Consider the following 19,458-nt stretch of genomic DNA (forward strand, 5'->3'; position numbering starts at 1 on the left):
TTATTACACTACTTTTATTTTCCTCCTTGTTTCCTTTCCCATCCATTGTGGCCTGTATCAAAATTCTATATGCCCTTTACTTAATTAAGCAAGGAGACCATTAGTCTATGGTGGCTCTAATGCTTTGAAGGTCTATGTAAACAAACTGAAATCTAAGCCGGTAAATGCTTCAAGATTACAAAATCAAAACACGGAGAACAATGGCTATAGCTAATTAAATACTCTCCTCTCTTTGCTTCTGCACATTCCCTGTGTTGGCCAACTGCTCCTAACCACTTCCGGTTTGGCAGTGCCCCCATTAGAATTGTTTTTTGCTCAAATAAACTCTTAAAATTTTTAACATGCCTCAGTTTAATCTCTTAACATCTTAACTCACCAACAAGAGCCGTACTCTTGGCAAAGAACTTGATATCAATATGTACACCTTGTTTTGCACCCCTTCCCCAAGAATACTTTCTTTTCAAACTTTGTCACTCCTTGTGTAGTAAGAAATGTTCTCTCCTATCTCCTGGACAGGCATTTGCATTAAAGAGGTTGGTCTGGAGCTGACTGAGGAGTCAAGGACTCTCTCATCAGCTCTGAAATGTGACCTCTTCATCAATAACCTCTATACCTACTCTCCCTCTGCTAAGTCTGACCTGGGCCACTTCGGAGGGGACTACAAGAGCAGCTGCTGTTGGAGTCTGGTTCCCATGAAGTAGTTCTTCCATTGCTAACACAGCGTGCTTCTCCCTACCTCCCTGTGCCTGTGAAAACAAACCTCCATCCCCTGAGACAATCTGGGCCCGTCTCTCCGTCCTTACAAGCTAACATTACCTCACCCAGGACTGCACATATTTGTCTATGGACGAGCCATTTGATTTTCATGACCCTGAGTGTCGTACTTATGCATATGGACGACATGCAGAATCAAAACACAGTTTATTGGAAAGAGTAATAAAAGAGTTTATTGGAGAGGTGTCTGAGTGGCTCAGTCGGTCGGTTAAGCATTCTACTCTTGGATTCGGCTCAGGTCATGATCTCAATTTCGTGAGTTTGAGGCCCACATCTGCCTCTGTGCTGACAGCACAGGGACCACTTGGGATACTCTGTTTCCCTCTCTCTCTGCCCCTCCCCCAATCACACGGTCTCTGTCTCTCTCAAAATAAATACATAAACATTAAAAAAAAAAAGTTTATTGGAGAGCAGAATTCTTGTCTCAGCTCTTGTAACTTCTCTCACCTAGAGTAAGAGAGTGACATTTTCAGAGGCTTAATTTTCTCACCAGTAAAGGGGGCTAATAACATACTCTCCAGCCACCCTACAAAGTTGTATTATGAGGACGAAGTCAGATCACACATTAAAGTGCTTTGTAAAGTGTAGCGTTTATACAAATGTGAGTGATTATACAAACAGTGAGAGAATGTGTCTAACAAGGGCAGGTTCTGCTATGTAAGGACGTTAGTTGTCTCTTAAGATATGGGGCACTTGTTGGGATGAACACTGGGTGTTATATGTAAGTGATGAATCACTAAATTCTGCCCCTGAAACCAGTTTTACCATATATGTTAACTAACTACAATTTAAATAAAAATTTGAAATAAAAAAATAACAATTATAAAACATAATGAAAATGGGGCTTCTGGCAATCCTCTCAGCAAGGGGCTGCAGATTTGCATTTGGCAGCAAATCTGAGAGCAGTTCAACATCAGAAATTTTACTTTTCCAAAGGAAACCACCAAAACAAAACAAAACAAAAGTATGGAAACATCAATAAGATTTGGCCTAACTGCTAAAAATCTCTCCCATATTTATTCTCTTGAAGCATCTCTTGATGCAAAAATAAAAGAAACAAAAACGGTTTGTTTCTAAGCATCTCCTATTTCAAATGTTCTGCATGCTTTTTTTTTAACACTGCATACCTGGAACGTGTCTACTATAGAATCAAACAAGTTTTTTTTTAGACTTTAAAAGCTCAGAGCAAATATATTAGATAGATGCATGGATAGATAGATGATAGATAGGTGACAGACAGATAGATAGATGATAGATATAATAGATAATCTATCTATTGTAGGAGACACTGAATGAGAAAGAAATTTCCTGAAGTTAGATTTGCACAACATGAAAGCTTACTAAGGAATACTTTTACTCCTAAACACGCAGATAGTCTTCTTGTATTGCCATTTAGATCTATCATTCTGATTGATCACTGTGTAGGTGGCTGTTATTGGGCCTAATTTAACCCTATACACTCACACATCCATCTACTCTGTCTATTGTACCTGACATTCTACAAATTACTTACTCATGCAAATGACGACCTAAGGCAACCTTTTAGGATATTCGTGTTTAATTATACAAATGGTTCTTGATAAATAAGATTATACATCCTTCCATATGTTTATTCCCTCCTTGATGAAAGGAAAATTTAATTTTCATGCAGATTTGGTGGGGACGGTGTTTAAGAATTGCTGAGTTTTACGTAGTCTGCAGATCCATTCAGGTTGCAGGAGCTGACACCCCATATGCAGAAATGAGCGGCTTCTCATTAGGCTTAAACCAGCCTGCTGCATTCTGAAATGAGGGCTCCTAATCGGCCCCCTTTGTGTTCAAATGGTCAAAGGCAAAAAAGAGGAAGGATCTGATCTCTGTGATTACAAAGGTGCAAGATCAAAGTTTATCACATTCTGTCGTGTTTGGTTCCTTTTGGTTGCTTTTGGTTGCCAACTTTTGTTTCAGCCTGAGGCTACTTTGCTTTTGAGTGATCTTACTGATTTCTCTTTGGAGGTCTGGGCAGTGAATTCAGCAGGAAAAGCCCCCAGTAGCTGGACTTGGTGTAGAACCGGGCCTGCCCCGCCAGAAGGTCTTGGCGCCCCCAGGTTCCATACAATCTCTTCCACCCAAGCAGTGGTCAACATCAGTGCCCCTGGGAAGCCCAACGGAATCGTCAGTCTCTACAGATTGTTCTCCAACACCAGTGGGGCAGAGACCGTGGTGAGTAGCAGAGCACTTAAAACAAAATTCCAGGGCTGGTTGATTCTTTACGAATAAACTATGGTGCCCTTGCCTTTTCATCTCCTTGATCCTTCTTTCTTACCCATCTGTTCTCAATTGCCCATGATGAACTTAGCACAAAGATCTGAGAAAAAGTATTAGGAAACATACAGAAAATATGTAAATATTCAGGGAGAGAAGTGCTAAAAGTGTTAAAGACTCCACAAATATAAGAAGCCCAAGACGTTAGGGGCACCTGGGTGGCTCAGTCAGTTACGCGTCTGACTTCGGCTCAGGTCATGATTTCATGATTCGTGGGTTTGAGTCCCACGTCGGGCTCTGTGCTGACGGCTCAGAGCCTGGAGCCTGCCTTGGATTCTGTGTCTCCCTGTCTCTCTGCCCGTCCCCCGCTCGTGCTCTCTCTCCCTCTCTCAAAAAATAAATAAACATTAAAAAAAATTTTTTTAAAAGAAGCCCAAGGCTTTAGCAACAATTAATTTAATCAGAAAACAATATCAAGTCGTGGCATATGGTAATGGGTCGAAAATTGGCCATTATTGGTGGTGGAAATGTTAATATGAGAAAGAAAGAGTAGAGCAAAGACTATCCTCGGAATCCCCATTTTGGCACAAGCAAATGTCTGATAACACACTGAAAGCTCAGACTTTCTCTTGGTGACTTCGAGAAAGTTCCAGCGCTTTGGGAGAGAGAACAGCTTGGCCAGCACAACTCTTGCTCCGCTGTTTTTTTCTTGGCACGTTTGGGGCACATTGGGGAAACACAATGGACAGTGGAGAGAAATCATCTCTCCCACTGTGTTTTAGCAAAGCCACTGGCTGAAGGGACCCTAATAACTAATTAGACCAGTTCCTCCATTATTTATACAAAGACACCAAGAGCCAGTAAGATGAAGCCCCTTCTCGGCTGCCCAGTGCATACCACTCTTGCGTTTTTCGTGAATAAGTATAGATTATGACACTTTGTTCATAAAAAAAACCCTCATGGACAAGTTGTGCAGATCCCACTATGATATTATAAATTATTTAGACCAATGTAGGGAACAATTTGGGTAAGTGTGGAGAAATCCTCTGAATCCAGAGTGCCAGGTATTAAAACACAATTTCAGAAAATAACTTGCAAGGAAAGAGGTCTCGTATTGAATGTTAAGGAAGTATTAGCATATTTTCTACAGGGCCTCGTATTCAATAAATATAGATGATGTAAATACAATCAACCCTTGATTATCCACGGTTATAAAATGATAATATTAATAAACTAAAATAATTTATATTTGGAGTGCATTGTATGCATTTTTTAAATAGCAGATAACTCTTCTTAATTATATGTTGCTATGTCACTGGAAATGCGTTTTCCAGTTTCTGAACTCTTTTGTTCCAGAGTTCTTAATGAAACCACAATGAGGTAAAATATGTGCTCCAAATAAACCAAAAAGTTCATAATGCAACAAAGGTGGTTGAGGGAAAGGCTTTGATATGTCATATAAACCAACATGCTCCCAGGAAGAGATAGACTTTCAAGCTCTTAAAACACCCACTCGAACATGGATCTGAGGGAATTTTGGCCCCCCAATTACATGCACGGAACAATGGCAAAATATGGACCTTAGTGAATACTCCCCAGAAATATAATTCAAATACAGATTTTGGTATTGGAAAGGCATTATTCTGAAGGCCACAGAATTTGATTAATATTTTGTGTGTTTTCTGTTAGTGGGAATGTGAGGTGGTGCAGCCACCCTGGAAAACAGTATAGAAGTTCCTCAAAAAGTTAAAAATAGAACTATCCTATGGTCCAGCAATTGCACTACTAGGTATTTACCCAAAGGATACAAAAATACTCATTCAAAGAGATATACGCACCCTGATGTTTATAGCAGCATTATCAACAATAGCTAAATTATGGAAAAAGCCCAAATGTCCATCAACTGATAAATGGATAAAGATGTGGTTTATATTTACAATGGAATATTACTTGGTCATAAAAAGGAATGAAGTCTTGCCATAGGCAGTAGATGGAGCCAGAGAGTATTATGCTGAGCAAAATAAGTCAGTTAGAGAAAGACAAATACCATATGATTTCACTTACATGTAGAATTTGAGAAACAAAGCAAATGATCATGGGGGGAAGAAGGAGAGAGGCAAACCAAGAAACAGACTCTTTTTTTTTTTTTAACGTTTATTCATTTTTGAGACAGAGAGAGACAGAGCATGAATGGGGGAAGGTCAGAGAGAGAGGGAGACACAGAATCTGAAAGAGGCTCCAGGCTCTGAGCTGTCAGCACAGAGCCCGACGCGGGGCTCGAACTCACGGACCGCGAGATCATGACCTGAGCCGAAGTCGGACGCCCAACCGACTGAGCCACCCAGGCGCCCCGAAACAGACTCTTAACAATAGAAAACAAACTGATGGTTACCAGAGAGGAGGTGGGTGGGGGGGATGGGTTAAATAGGTGATGGGGATTAAGGAGGGTGCTTGTGGTGAGCACCAGGTAATATATGGAAGTGTTGAATCACTAAATTGTACACCTGAAACTAATATTACACTACATGTGAACTTACTGGAATTTACATAAAAACTTAAGAAAATACATTTTGTGTGTTCTGTACCATATTCTAACATCTTTCTATGGTGCTAAATAATATTGTGCCTCGTGATCTCTATCCTGTTACCTCAAACTTCTAACTATTACACCATTACATTTTTCGCATGTTTAAGATATGCCTCTCCAACTGGATTGGCAATTCCTTGAGGGTAAATACTACGCGAGATGCCATAGCGTGCCTCCCAGGTGACCCGGCGTGGCACTCCCTTCATAGGAGGTGGGATACACGATAAACATTTGTCCGTTGTCTGTGCTCTGCGACGCTGCCTCACCTCGTATCCTTTCTTCCTACAGCTGTCTGAAGGCATGGCCACCCAGCAGACTCTTCGCGGCCTGCAGCCCTTCACTACGTACTCCATCGGGGTGGAGGCCTGCACTTGCTTCAATTGTTGCAGCAAAGGGCCAACGGCAGAGCTGAGAACTCATCCTGCTCCACCCTCAGGACTGTCCTCTCCCCAAATCCAGACACTGTCCTCACGGACAGCTGCCTTCCAGTGGAGCCCTCCTCTGTTCCCCAATGGTGTCATTCAAAGGTAGTGGGCCAGACAGAAGGATGAATAAGCCAACATAAGACACGCATACAGACGTACAGCTAGCTACCCAGCCCTGCCCAAAGAAGGCGTGCTTATTGAACAAATACCTATAGCAAAATAGACAAATTGACTTATGTTCCCTGAAAGTGTTTAAATCATAAAATCAGCTAACGACAGAAAGGTGAACCACCACATTGTCTTTAAATAAGAAAGACTAGGCAATGTGTTTGCGTTCATTGAAAGAGTACGCTCTTCAGGGTTCCCTGGAATTATTCATTCTATGGGCCTCGGCTGGAACATAAGAAACTTCTGTGGTAAATCAGAATTTGCCTGATCTAATTTAAAATGCCATAAGGAACCACTGCTTGAAAAAACAAAAGAGGGATTTTACTCAAAATAATCTGGAACAAAAGATACTGTTTGTTCGGTATTTATTTGCTTGTTTGTTTGTTTGAAAAAAAGATATTCCTTACTTTCAGCAGAGGATAACGCTTTTATCGCTCTTCCCTGAAAAGAGACAAATCTCTTATCTCTACCAACAAGGATTGCTAGTTGCTGGCTGGACAGCAACACGTGTACACATGTGACTTTTCTTATCACTTCTCCGGTTACATCCGCCGCTCATTTCCAACGGCATTAAACAAAGTGTTTCTGAGCGCAGTTTCCCACAAACGGAAATCGGAAAGAGCTTGTAGTTCCGCGAAAACCAAACGTCTCCTCACAAGATATACCCCGTTTGAGACGAAAGTTAAACTAACCTGATTGCCTGCTCTCTCGTTCTAGCTATGAGCTTCAGCTCTACGTGGCTTGTCCCCCGGATTCAGCCACTGCATGCACTCCCAGCCAAACAGAGACGAAGTTCGTGGGGCCAGGGCAGACAGCCAGCCTTGAGGGCCTCCAGCCTTACACCACCTACAAGCTGAGGGTGGTGGCCCACAATGAGGTGGGCAGCACGGCTTCCGAATGGATCAGCTTTGTCACCCAAAGAGAATGTGAGTAGAAGTGGCCGTGCCCCCACCAGCCAGAGAGGGAGGTAGGAGCCCTGCCACGAAAAGTAGGCCAGCTGGCCTTTGGGAAGGGTTGGGTGAGTGTTCAAGTGCCCCGAATACCGCTGAGACGTCGATGAAGATGACTACTGGGGGGAAACAAATGCCCTTTGGGTTTAATAGCATAAAGATTAAGTACAAATTTAGGAAGAGTTTTCATGCAGTGGTGGGGTGAAAACCAATTTAAAGGAAATCAAACAAGGATGAACATAGACAAACTCTGGAAATTTGGGATGATATTTATTTGTCTGTTTTTTTAGTTTGCCACTCCTTTTCTTTTCAAGTTACGTGGCATAATCCAGAAGGCATTTCCAGAAAGCATTGAGATACGGAGGGCACCATCAAGAAAAGCAGAAGGGCAATTCACTGGTTAATTGGGGCCTCCTTACATTTCTGTAAAATAATTCCTTTTCGGAATTTATAAGGCGTATATGTCTACTGTTTAAAAATGACAAAAATGAAAACAAGGTGCCTGGCTGGCTCAGTCGGAAGAGCAGGCGACTTCTGATCTCAGGGGTCATGAGTTTGAGCCCCATGTTAGGTGTAGAGATTCCCTAAATAAATAAACATTTAAAAAATGAAAAAACACCAAAAGTATTGAGAATAAAATAAGTACTTATAGTTAGAGCCTGCTGCATCGTTTGCAGGGCTCAGTGGAAAGAAAAGGTATGGTGCCCCTTGTTCAAAAGTCGGTAAAAAGTACCAATCTTCGAATGTCTGGTTTTCTTCAAATTAAATTTTGACACATGGAATTTACTACATCAAGAATGTAAATATTTTAAGTCTTTGGATACTTACTGCAAGTTGGATTTCCAGCCACACTGTGTCAAATTATAATCTCATCTTCAGTATATGGCATTGGCATTTTTTAAAGTAAGAGTTATATATTCATGAAAGGCCAATGCCTCCTACAAAGAACTTAATGTGTCTGAACAACAACATGGCAGATGTGAGCAACAGGTCACTCTTAGAGAGAACTTGCTTGTTTGTGGCATTGTTGAGGGATTTTACAAATAGTCTTCAGCACAAGACGATGAAGGAAGTGCTGTTATCTAAATTTACGGAAGACGGGCGCCTGGGTGGCGCAGTCAGTTAAGCGTCCGACTTCAGCCAGGTCACGATCTCGCGGTCCGTGAGTTTGAGCCCCGCGTCAGGCTCCGGGCTGATGGCTCGGAGCCTGGAGCCTGTTTCCGATTCTGTGTCTCCCTCTCTCTCTGCCCCTCCCCCGTTCATGCTCTGTCTCTCTCTGTCCCAAAAATAAATAAAAAACGTTGAAAAAAAAAATTAAAAAAAAAAAAAAAAAACTAATTTACTGAAGACAGAACTGAAGCAGGACTGTGGACCCTGCATTAAAATTCCAAGATGCCATTCACATAGACCAGAATCTGAACTGAGGCTCTGGGAGCTGTACAATGAGGTGGCCCCAAAGTAAGGCCAGAGCTGAAGTCACCTGCCAGTTTCCATATCTAGAAAGTGGAGGTATTCCTCTGAATTCATCATCACCCCGCTCAGCTAAGTACCACTATGTTACCCTGGTCTGTCATGAAGATTTCAGACCTTCTCCTCCCTCCCCAAACCTCCCACTTCCTCCCACCCTCCCCCACTGCACACCCCTCCTGTCCTCACCCACCTCTCCCTGTACGCTCTACAGAACTCCCTGCTTCCACACTCACCAGGAAAAGAGAGGTCACCGGTCAGTAATTTGCTCCCTTCCCACCCACCTGCAATCGGCTTCATTTCTGTCTGCAACAAGGAAGGGTGGTCCTTCTCCCCGAAATAATCCCACCTCCTGTGCTTTGAATCCCACCCCCTTCCCTGCTGAACACCGGCCTCCTCTCTGCAATCTTCAGTGTACCCTGGATAGAGTCACACTTTTTTCCAGTTCCTGAGTGGTTCAGTCGGTTGAATATCCGACCCTTGATTTCGGCCCAGGTTATGATCTCATGGTCATGAGTTTGAGCCCCGCGTTGGGCTCCAAGCTGAGCCTGCTTGGGAGTCTCTTTCCCTATCTTTCTGCCCCTATCCCGCACACGCTCACTCTCCCTCAAAATAATAAAAAAAAATAAACATTAGAGTCACAGTTGATTCTGTCCCTCATTTCCCCTCCCACACTCCTCCCTTCATAGCAAAACTTGTCTGAAGGATGCTCTCCGAGGGCTTTGCCCATTTTCCTTCTTCCCACTTACCCTTTAAAGTTCTCCAGAGTGATTTTCACCTCGTCACTTCGTGAAAATCTCTTCCTAGGCTTGCCCTTGACCTCCACAGTGATCATCTAGGGGATATTTTTTAGCAGCAGTCACTCTTACTGACTTCCAGGGAACATTCAAGGCAGTGGGACCCTCAGTCCTTTTTTAAAACGCAGTCCCCCTGGGGCGCCTGAGTGGCTCAGTCAGTTAAGCCTCTGACTCGGTTTCTGCTCAGGTCATGATCTAGGAGTTCATGGGTGAGCCCCATGTCAGGCTCTGTGATGACAATGTGGAGCCTGCTTTGGATTCTCTGTCCCCCTCTCTCTCTGCCCCTCCACTACTCTCTCTCTCTCTCCCAAAAAATAAATAAACATTAAAAAAAAAAACAGTCCCCCTAGTTTCCATGAGTGTCTCCTGTCCTCCTTCCTGCCTCTGTGGCTGTTCAGTGTCAGTCTGTTGGTTGATCTTACACCAACCAGGTCCCTTCCAATCTCAGTCCTAAACTTTACTCTCTACCCTTTCCCTCCTCTTGTCTTCCCTCCTCAGGAAGTGAGTTCATCTTCTCCCAGGCTTCAGCTCCGAAGGCCAACTCCCAGAAGGCCACCTGCTCCCCGAGTCCTTTTTTGTGAAACCCAGCCCGCCCCCCCACACACCCACACCCCACTTCCTCACCTCCGCCCAAATGCGACAGCCCCAGACACAGCTGGCATCTTTCCTGTAATCTGCTTCCCGTTCAGGCCTCACTTTCTCTATGTTACTCCAGCCCTGGGCCGCAGGTCTGAGCACCCAACGTGTGTTGCTCTATGAGTGAGTGAACGCACCCAAACTTCTCGCGTTTATTGTTGCTGCCACACAATCTGCATTCTTTGTCACTTGCACCATAATCCAAAGTGCAATGATTCTCAGTAATGTCTACTGTGTAACCGTAACCGTGGCATGGGGGTACAAGAACATCTGGCTCCAGGGGTCCCAAACAGATCACATCAGGCCACCAGCCACTGACACAGTCCGGAAGCAGAGTTGAGGGAGGGGGTGAAACAGGAAAGGGATTTATTTCAGTGAGGCCACCACGCATTGGAAGCCTGTCTCCAAAGTGCTGAAAACACTTCCAGGCTCATGTAAGGAAAATGTGGGACAAAGGTTGGTGGGGACATGCAGGTGGCAGTACAGGTCAGGTCGACCATTGTCTTGGGGTCAGTCAAGTGAGGTCTTGCCGGCTCCGGGGGGGTCCTTCTTGCTGGAGGGGATGGTTTGGTTCTTACCACAGGGTGCTTTGCCTCGCCTTTTGCCTGAGTTGAGAGATAAGCTGGGAAGAATTTAATCAATTAGAAAGTACAGACTGAAGTCAAAATGGAGGTAGTTGAAGTCCTCTTTCCTAATGTGCACCCTCCTTCATGTTTCTGCCTGTTCCACTATCTGCCCTTCTCAAACCCAAAAGGAACCGTGAGAAATACTTATGCCCGACGTGAAGGCACAGTAAAAGGAATTCTGGTCTACTAATAAAAAATGCTATTCTGGGGGCATCTGGTGGCTCAGTCAGTTGAGCGTCCGACTTCGGCTCAGTCATGATCTCGTGGTCCGGGAGTTCAAGCCCCACGTCGGGCTCTGTGCTGACAGCTCAGAGCCTGGAGCCTGCTTTGGATTCTGTGTCTCCTTCTCTCTCTGACCCTCCCCCGTTCATGCTCTGTCTCTCTCTGTCTCAAAAATAAATAAACATTAAAAAAAAATTAAAACAAAATGCTACTCTGTACAAGGAGAGAGACGAAACATAGTCACCACCCTTCAGAAGTGGTTCCCCTTCATAATATATCCATAAGCCCGTTGTGTGTGTGTGTGTGTGTGTGTGTGTGTGTGTTTACTGGCCAGAAGGCCTGGCCAGAACAGCTCTGTGAGGTTTGCAGTTTTGTTAACCAATTCTCTTTTTAGTCATTGAGCTTAGTTTTGCCAGATTTTTTTTCCTTAGGCTCAAAAAAAAAAAAAAAAAACCCACAGTGAACAGATATAAGATTTCCTAGCTGTCTTGGGGCGCCTGCGGCGCTCAGTTGGTTAAGGTCATGATTCTTGATTTGGGGTCAGGTCATGATTTTTTTCTTTGAGTTTGTGCCCCACATCAGACTCTGTGCTGAGAGCACACAGCAGCCTGCTTGAGATTCTCTGTCTCTCTCTGCCCCTCCCCTGCTTGCTCTCTCTCTCACACACACAATAAATAAACATTAAAAAAAAAAAAAGGTTTCCTTGTTTTCTGTTCTTCCTTTACATAGAAGAAGTGACTCCAAATTGGAGTAGCACCAAGGGAAGAAAGGGCTCACTCAATCCACTTTACTGGATCCACAGACATGGAAAAATACAATAAATGGCTATCATATAAGTTTTCTTTTTTTTTTTAAGTTTATTTATTTATTTTGAGAGAGAGACAGAGAGCAGGGGAGGGGCAAAGTGAGAGGGAGAGAGAGAGAATACCAAACAAACTCCGCACCAGCAGCATTGAGCCTAATGTGGGGCTCGAACTCACGAACCGTGACATCATGACCTGAGCTGAAACCAAGAGTCAGGTGCTCAACAGGCTGAGCCAGCCAGGCGCCTCTATCATATGGGTTTTCAAATACCGTTCATGCTACTTTTAACTCATTATGTACCAGAAGAGAAAAAATATGGATCAGAAATACAAATCATAAAGTACTTTGAAAGTAGTGTTTGTAATTTTATAGTAACATGGGTCTGGAGAGGTGTTAGCAATGCATTCAGCCCCCTCTGCCTTAACTACACCTTCAGTGCAAGAACAAACTGAGGCATAGTTTAACTGCTGGGCTTCTTGAGAGAAAATGTCTGATTGGAAGTGCTTGCCAACTTCCGTGGTGTAAATACTCCCACCGTGGCTAATTTTGATTTTCCAAGGAACACAGAGCTGGCAAGAGGTGACTAGTGGTGCCCTCCTCTGCAATATTTCCACCATCCAGACATAATAGACATAAACCACCTCAAGACCATAGATAATACAATGTAGCAAGATCACGAAGGATTTATGAACGTTGAGTGTTTATTACCTAAGTTTTAGTATCATTTATTTTAGTTTACATAATATATTTTAATAATGGTTGGGTTTAATAATCAGCTCACAAAATTCCTAAATATGTATCAGTCAGTATGAGCCAGGATGATTCAGTGCACCCATAAACTGAATTAGTAAACTGTGCTCCTTTGAATAGATGTGTATTGATTGTAACAAAACAACACGGGCTTTATGGTTAGCAGGTCTGGGTTCAGACCCTCGGCCTCTTACAAGCCACTGAGGTTAAGCAAGTAATTTGGCTTCTCTGAACCTGAGTTTCCTGACCTGAAAAATTAGGAACTCTTACAAGATTGTTTTGAAGACTAAATAAGATAAAACATATCAAGTGCAGGGGGCATAGTAACTGTTCCCATTTCCTGTCTCCAAATTCATTATTCTTGGTTATTTTGATTGTTCAATCACTCTTTCCTCAGAGCTCCTATCTTTCTATTTTTATACTATTTACAAACCTTGTCTTTATCTGTGCTGTTATGATGGAGGGGAGATGTGGGAATCTCTTGAATTAAGTGGCAGAGGGAACCCACAGACAGATACAACAGTATATTCCATTGTGAAGTTTGTATTGGAAAAACATATTAAAAGAGGGTTTGAGGGGCACCTGGATGGCTCAGTTGGTTGAGCATCCAGCTCTTGATTTCTGCTTAGGTCTGGATCTCAAAGTCCATGGGATCGAGCTCTGCAGCGGGCCCTGCACTAACAGCGTGGAGCCTGCTCAGGATTTTCTTTTTCCCTGACTCTCTGCCCCTCTGTCTATCCTGTGTGTGTTTGTGTGTTTGCGTGTGTGCATGCATCTTCAAAAACAGATAAACTTAAAAAAATAAATAAAAGAGGTTTTGATAGCTATGGTTTTGGTATTTGCAGAAATACTTCTTATGGCTTTATGAAAAGGTCTTGCTTTGAAAGATAAGAATCAAAGTTGTCTTTGTGGTTAAATCTTATGATCACAAAAGTATAATTATTCCTTATTTTGTTATATTTCCTGACATCAGCAACAGATGGGTTTAATTTCTAAAGAAAAAAAGGATATCCAATTTATTTCCACCACTCGCTTTTTTCTTTTCTTAAAAGCCAATTTAGTATATGGATGGATCTTAATGCTGTTACAAATGTATTGATTATTTTGGAGAAAACGAGATCTCATGAAATAAATCTCTTCTGACTTGACAAGATGATATGGTAACCCTTCATTTGTTTCTGCAAAAATTATTCATTTAAAAGATGAGCCTCAGTTAAGGATTGTTTTTCCTTCGTTTTAGTAAGGAGCTGAAAAATGAAAAAAGAACATGCCTGTAAAATGCACACCAAGTTGCTCCTATATCTGATATAATACTTAGGAGACCTGAACTTGATTATATACTAATGTACTATGCTATTGATTGATTAGTCAGGGCAATGAATTATTATACTCGAATTGCTATTTGCAAGGCTTTTTAACTATCTTAGAAAACAAACTAACGGGTCAAGAAAAAGCTTTAAAAATAAATGGGTGCCAAAAGGACATAATTCACCATCTAAGCAGTTTAGTTTGGAGAAAAAAAATATATTAACTTCATCTAGTCCTTGGGGCTTTGTAGCAATAAATATTGATTTGATATGAAAAATAGCAATCTACTGTAGTTAATAGTGTTAAGGATACTTCACCCGTTAAAAGAAGGAAAATGCAACAAAATATGAGCTCCAGGCTTATGTTGGTAAGCACAACTATTGTATGTTAATAGTTTTATTTCATAAAACACTGCTTTTCATTGATTTTTTGGGGGGAGGGGGAAAGCAGGTGCAACATTGCTGAGAAAGCATCTCATACATGTTCCCATTGGTTTTCTTTTCACCCCCAATGCCAGGTTTTTTTTTTTAAACACAGAGGAAAATGTGAAGGGTTTCAGCAATGCCAATTTTGGGGGGAGGTGTTATACTTAAATATATATATGTGTATATATACAGGCCAGCTCAGTCAGTAGAGTGTGTGACTCTTGATCTTGGGGTTGTAAGTTTGAGCCCCACATCGGGTATAGAGATTACTTGAAAAAATAAAATTAAAAAAAAAGATACACACACACTCTGAGATAACCATTTTTAATTTTTTTTAAGTTTGTTTATTTCAGAAAGAGAAAGAGAGAAGGAGCTCAGAAGGGGCAGAGAGAAAAGGAGAAAGAGAGAATCCCAAGCAGGTCTGCACTGTCAGCACAGAGCCCAATGCAGGAATCGAACTCATGAACCATGAGATCATGGCCTGAGCCGAAGCCAAAAGTCAGCCGCTTAACCAACTGAGCCACCTAGGGGCTGAGCCCTAAGGTTACCATTTTTAGAATATACAACTTTCTCCCAACAGTGCCCCAGTACCGAGTGCCGTTTTTGGTGGACAGCAATTTGTCTATGGTGCGTGTAGACTGGAGTGGCTCCTTCCTTCTGAATGGCCCGCTGAAGGAGTTCGTGGTGACCGATGGAGGCCAGCGTGTATACAGTGGCTTCGACACCACCCTCTACATACCAAGGACGGCAGACAAAAGTTAGTTTCTGACTCCCATTTCGTAGGGTGTCCGGAACTCCGCTTCCCGGCTCTATGAGATATTCAGTCTGAAATGTGACCAGCAGATGCTACTCATTAAAATGTCCTGGTGGAAGTGGCCACTTCTTGAGGAAATGTTGCAGCTCCCAGTAAATAAGATTCCCCTTCCTGTTTTCTGCACGAGTGCCATTATGTGCCTTTGTGTGATGGCCCCACAAAGGGACAAGACTGCAGGACAGGCTGTGTCCACAAGACAAATGGCACCCACGGGTTGTCTGGGTTTCCTGAAATAATACACTTGCAGGGACTTCGGAGATTTTTCTTGATACATCCAAATAGAGACAGACCAGGCAACGACCATCTCCAACTCTTAGTCCGTGATTGAGGGCTTTCCTCAACCAACCTTGGTATCCATTGCTCAAACTACAACACTTTTCCTTCGAAAACTGAACTGTTTCTCCCTGTTTAATTACATGTTCTTCTCCTGTTTGATTTTTAAACTGAAATGAGAAAAAGCTTTACAGGGTACTATTTTCTAATGATCAATATGACCACAGGACCAATAGATGTAAAGCCATTTTAAGCACTCTGGATTTCTGCAATGAATTCATTAGTGGCCTTTTTGGTTGTTTAAATTTCCTTGAAAATGCTACTTACGTTGGTGAAAAGGTGCAGATACACAATGAGATCCAGGATTGAATTTACAGCATCTGAAACTTATCCAAAGCATTTTTACAATCCAGCTATACATTCTCCTGGTCACAGTTCTTGGTTACCTAGGCAGCCGTTGTGATAAGCAGATGAGATGACCCATAGTCGGGAGATCTGGGTTCTACTCCTGGGCAGGCCTCTACCGAACCACCTGTGTGGCCCTGTAAGAGTTGCTTCTCTCAGGTCCCTGGCTACTGAGAGAAGTATTTAGACCATTCAATTTCCTGAACTCTCCTGTTTAGAAAGAAACTTTGGATCACATAGTGCAAAGTGCACCTGTAAGTTTTACCAGAACAGGTTTAGACCAATATGAAGTATAAGATATGCTGTAGTCTCCTTTACTCTTCCGATCATTCTTTTTCTTTGCTATATAACCTCTAAGCGTCTTCTTCAGTTCTGTTACTTATAAATGTATACTATTATTACGCTACTTATAGCTATTTTCTTGGTAATTTGAAAATTAGAAATAAGTGTGTATATAAGATAAAACCTCACAACTTGCGCTGGAAACCTGTTCTCAGATTTCCCATGCTATGATATATTGCTCTTCTAAAAGTCTGCCCACTATTTGGAGGTGTTGAATGACCGAGTCTTGTATCTTTTTTCTAGCCTTCTTTCTCCAGGTCATCTGCACTACAGATGAAGGAAGTGTTAAGTCACCCTTGGTCCAATATGATACCTCCACCGGATTTGGTAAATGTTGAACTCGTTATACTTAGTATAGAACCTATTCATTTTGGGAAAGAAACAATCATATGCTTGTTTCTTGTATTCTTGCACTAATATGTTCATAGACTGCATGGAAGGAACTGTTCCACGACAATTTAAGTTCTCATGTAAATTATTTTGGCAAAGAGTTAGGGTATATAGTACTCTTTTTAAAAAAAATTTAATGTTTATTTTTGAGAGAGAGAGAGAGAGAGAGAGAGAGCAAAGAGAGAGGGAGAGCCTGACATGGGGCTTGAACTCACAAACCATGAAATCATGACCTGCATGAAAGTCAGACACCCAACAGACTGAGCCACCCAGGTGCCCCAGGTATACAGTCATCTTAAAATACCAAGTCAGGGGTGCCTGGGTGTCTCAGGTGGTTAAGCGTCCAACTTCAGGTCAGGTCATGATCTCATGGTTTGTGAGTTTGAGCCTTGCATCTGGCTCTGTGCTGACAGCTCAGTGCCTGGAGTCTGCTTCGGATCCTGTGTCTCCCTCTCTCTCTGCCCCTCCCCAGCTCATGTTCTGTCTCTCTCTCTTAAAAATAAACATTAAAGAATTTAAAAAATATACCAAGTCATTGAATTGTAGACACAGAGATATGACTAAATTCTCTCCTAGTCACAAATGCTCTCTCAATAAAGAGCTATATGACTTTGTTAAAAAAAAAAAAAGTGATTTATAGAGGAAGTCAGAAAAAAGAGATCAGAGGAAGAGAAAATACTCTGATGCCAATTTGTGTTGATCATAGTGATAATATTGCAGATTCAGAGCCTAAAATGGTGAATTTGAGAGATTTTTCTCTTGCATTCTCTGTAAAAGATGAGGATTGATTGCCATTACCAAGTAATTTAGCTGAAGAGATGAAATTGTAATTTTTATGGAGCATCTTTTAAATTGACTTCTACCCACAATCTTTGAATCTAACACATGCAATACTTTATAATTTCAAAGGGCGAGTTAGAGAAATGCCAGATTTTTTTCCATTTGGACAGAATTGGGACTGATACCCTATTTTAAATTCCAGTAACTAATGTTATATCAAATTGGTATGCATGTGTAGGTTTTTTTAACATACAAAGGTCCAAAAATTCTGAAACACAGGTAAATATATATATTGTTATCAAGAATAATTTCAACTGCTAAAAAAAAATACGATTCTTTATTTCCAGACTTCATGTGTCTGGATGCCATGTGAAATTTTTTGCAACACCTAACGGTCCCTTCCACAAAGTTCATCTCATTTCATGCCATAGCAGCCATGGGATAGACCTCATTTGGTATTCTTTTAGCAACTCCAATGTGTCCACAAGTGAAGTGCACCACTGGAGTCCTAAGGGACACCAGAACTCACCCAAGAACACCCCACAAGCTCCCGGCTAAGATGAGAATCTGAACGTGGTTTTTCTGTTGACTCCTGGCCCCATCCTTTCTCTTTAGCGGTGGTTCTCAAATGTAAGTTTGCGCTCAGATCGTCTCAGTGTGCTTGCTTATTATATAGTTTCCCAGGCCCCCAGCAGAGATTCAGAGTCAGTAGGGCCCAGGAATCTGCTCTTTCAACAAGCCCTGCCCATAACATTGTGTGTCAACTGCCATCAGATTTGAAAAATTAAAAACTAAATAAAAATAGGGGCGCCTGCGTGGCTCAGTCGGTTGAGCGTCCGACTTCGGCTCAGTTCATGATCTCACAGCTTGTGAGTTCGAGCCCCGCGTCGGGCTCTGTGCTGACAGCTGGCAGCCAGGAGCTTGCTTCAAATTCTGTGTGTCCCTCTCTCTGCCCCTCCCCTGCATGCACTCTGTCTCTCCCCCTCTGAAAAATAAACACTAAAAAAAAAATTTTAATAGATATAAACAAGCCCCACCCAATGATTCTGATGTAAGGCATTAGGATCACAAGTTGAATAAAAACCACATAACCTAGATTGACCCACCTCTAAATCCAGCCAGTCTGGTCTCCTACATCGGTGGGAAGTATCCTTCCACGGGAGGAATGACCTCTGACACTAGCTCTGGTTTGGGATTTTCTTTGAAGTCCAGGCTCAGCCTCTGGAGTCTCCTAACCCAACCTTGAAGCTCGCACTTGATGGGTGGAGTCCCTTAAAATTAAAGGGACTTTGAAAAGAAAAAAAGAGAAGGGATAAAGATACATTGGCCTGATTTTACCTGATTGTAAGCTCTCCACAAAACAGGGGAAACCTGTATTTGGTTCCTGAATACAAAGTGAGGTTTCCACTGATGAGAGAAGGAACACTGAGGACCTGAGAAGATATGGAAGATTCCAAGATGTATTGTCCACCTAATTTCCATAGTCAGTTTTAATTTTATGATGTAACTTTTAAAATGTTCCTGTTCCCTTGCCTGAAGCAGCCTTGAAGCATGAAAGTCTCCCAATCCTCATTTCCCTCCTCCTGATCTGAGAGCTGTGTTCTTTTTGAGACTTCCCGCAGGCAGGCTGCCCTACCTTCCCTGGTGTCCTCCCAAGCAAGGGGTCCACCGGGCCCATCAGATCGATTTCTGGAGTTACAACCCTGTGCCACCCAGAGGAAATTCAACCCTTCCAGTAAATAACCAAGGTTGTTTGGGGGGGGGGGGGGGTTGGGTTTGTTTTCTTCGTTCAAATAACACACCTGGATTCCTAATTAGAGGTATTCCTGCCTGCTGGAACTTGGCAGAGCTTTGACCCCAACCCTTCATTTTAGAGATGGGGAAGCTGAGGCGCAGAGAGGCAGAGCGAGGTTTTTAACCTCAGAGCTATGAGAAGTCGAGTCAGGGTTAGCAAAGTAGGGTTGCTCCTCTTATGGAGCTTGAAATGTAGTCTTAGTCACCTTCTCGCCCTCTCTTAAACCCTCCTACTCCAATTCTGAAGCCCCCTCTCCACTCCCTTCCACTGAAAGTGTGGGTTTTAAGTGTCCCACAGGCCCACCCAGTCCTTGGGGTTGTGGAAAGGGGGAGTTTGTCCAAGGAGTAAAGAGGCACTCGTGACTGTGTCTGTTGGCATGCCTTCCTCCTGGCTGCAGGCCTTTGCTTTGGAAGAGCAGCTCCCTGGCTCGCAGCTGCACACCAGCCTGCACGTCTGCAGCCCGGCCCCGGAGCCCA

General features: G+C 42.7%; 1 protein-coding gene across 1 annotated transcript in view; it reads left to right on the top strand.

Moving 5' to 3' along the window:
- USH2A (usherin) overlaps positions 1-19,458 on the top strand; it is a 725,654-nt gene that overhangs the window by 695,482 nt on the left and 10,714 nt on the right. The window contains exons 64-68 of the mRNA XM_015077386.3: positions 2,770-2,976; positions 5,894-6,132; positions 6,916-7,124; positions 14,764-14,940; positions 16,261-16,344. Coding sequence (XP_014932872.3) covers positions 2,770-2,976; positions 5,894-6,132; positions 6,916-7,124; positions 14,764-14,940; positions 16,261-16,344 — 916 coding nt within the window. The remainder of the gene's footprint in view (positions 1-2,769; positions 2,977-5,893; positions 6,133-6,915; positions 7,125-14,763; positions 14,941-16,260; positions 16,345-19,458) is intronic.

This window comes from Acinonyx jubatus, chromosome E4 (genome assembly GCF_027475565.1).
Source record: "Acinonyx jubatus isolate Ajub_Pintada_27869175 chromosome E4, VMU_Ajub_asm_v1.0, whole genome shotgun sequence".
NCBI classification, from domain to species: domain Eukaryota; kingdom Metazoa; phylum Chordata; class Mammalia; order Carnivora; family Felidae; genus Acinonyx; species Acinonyx jubatus.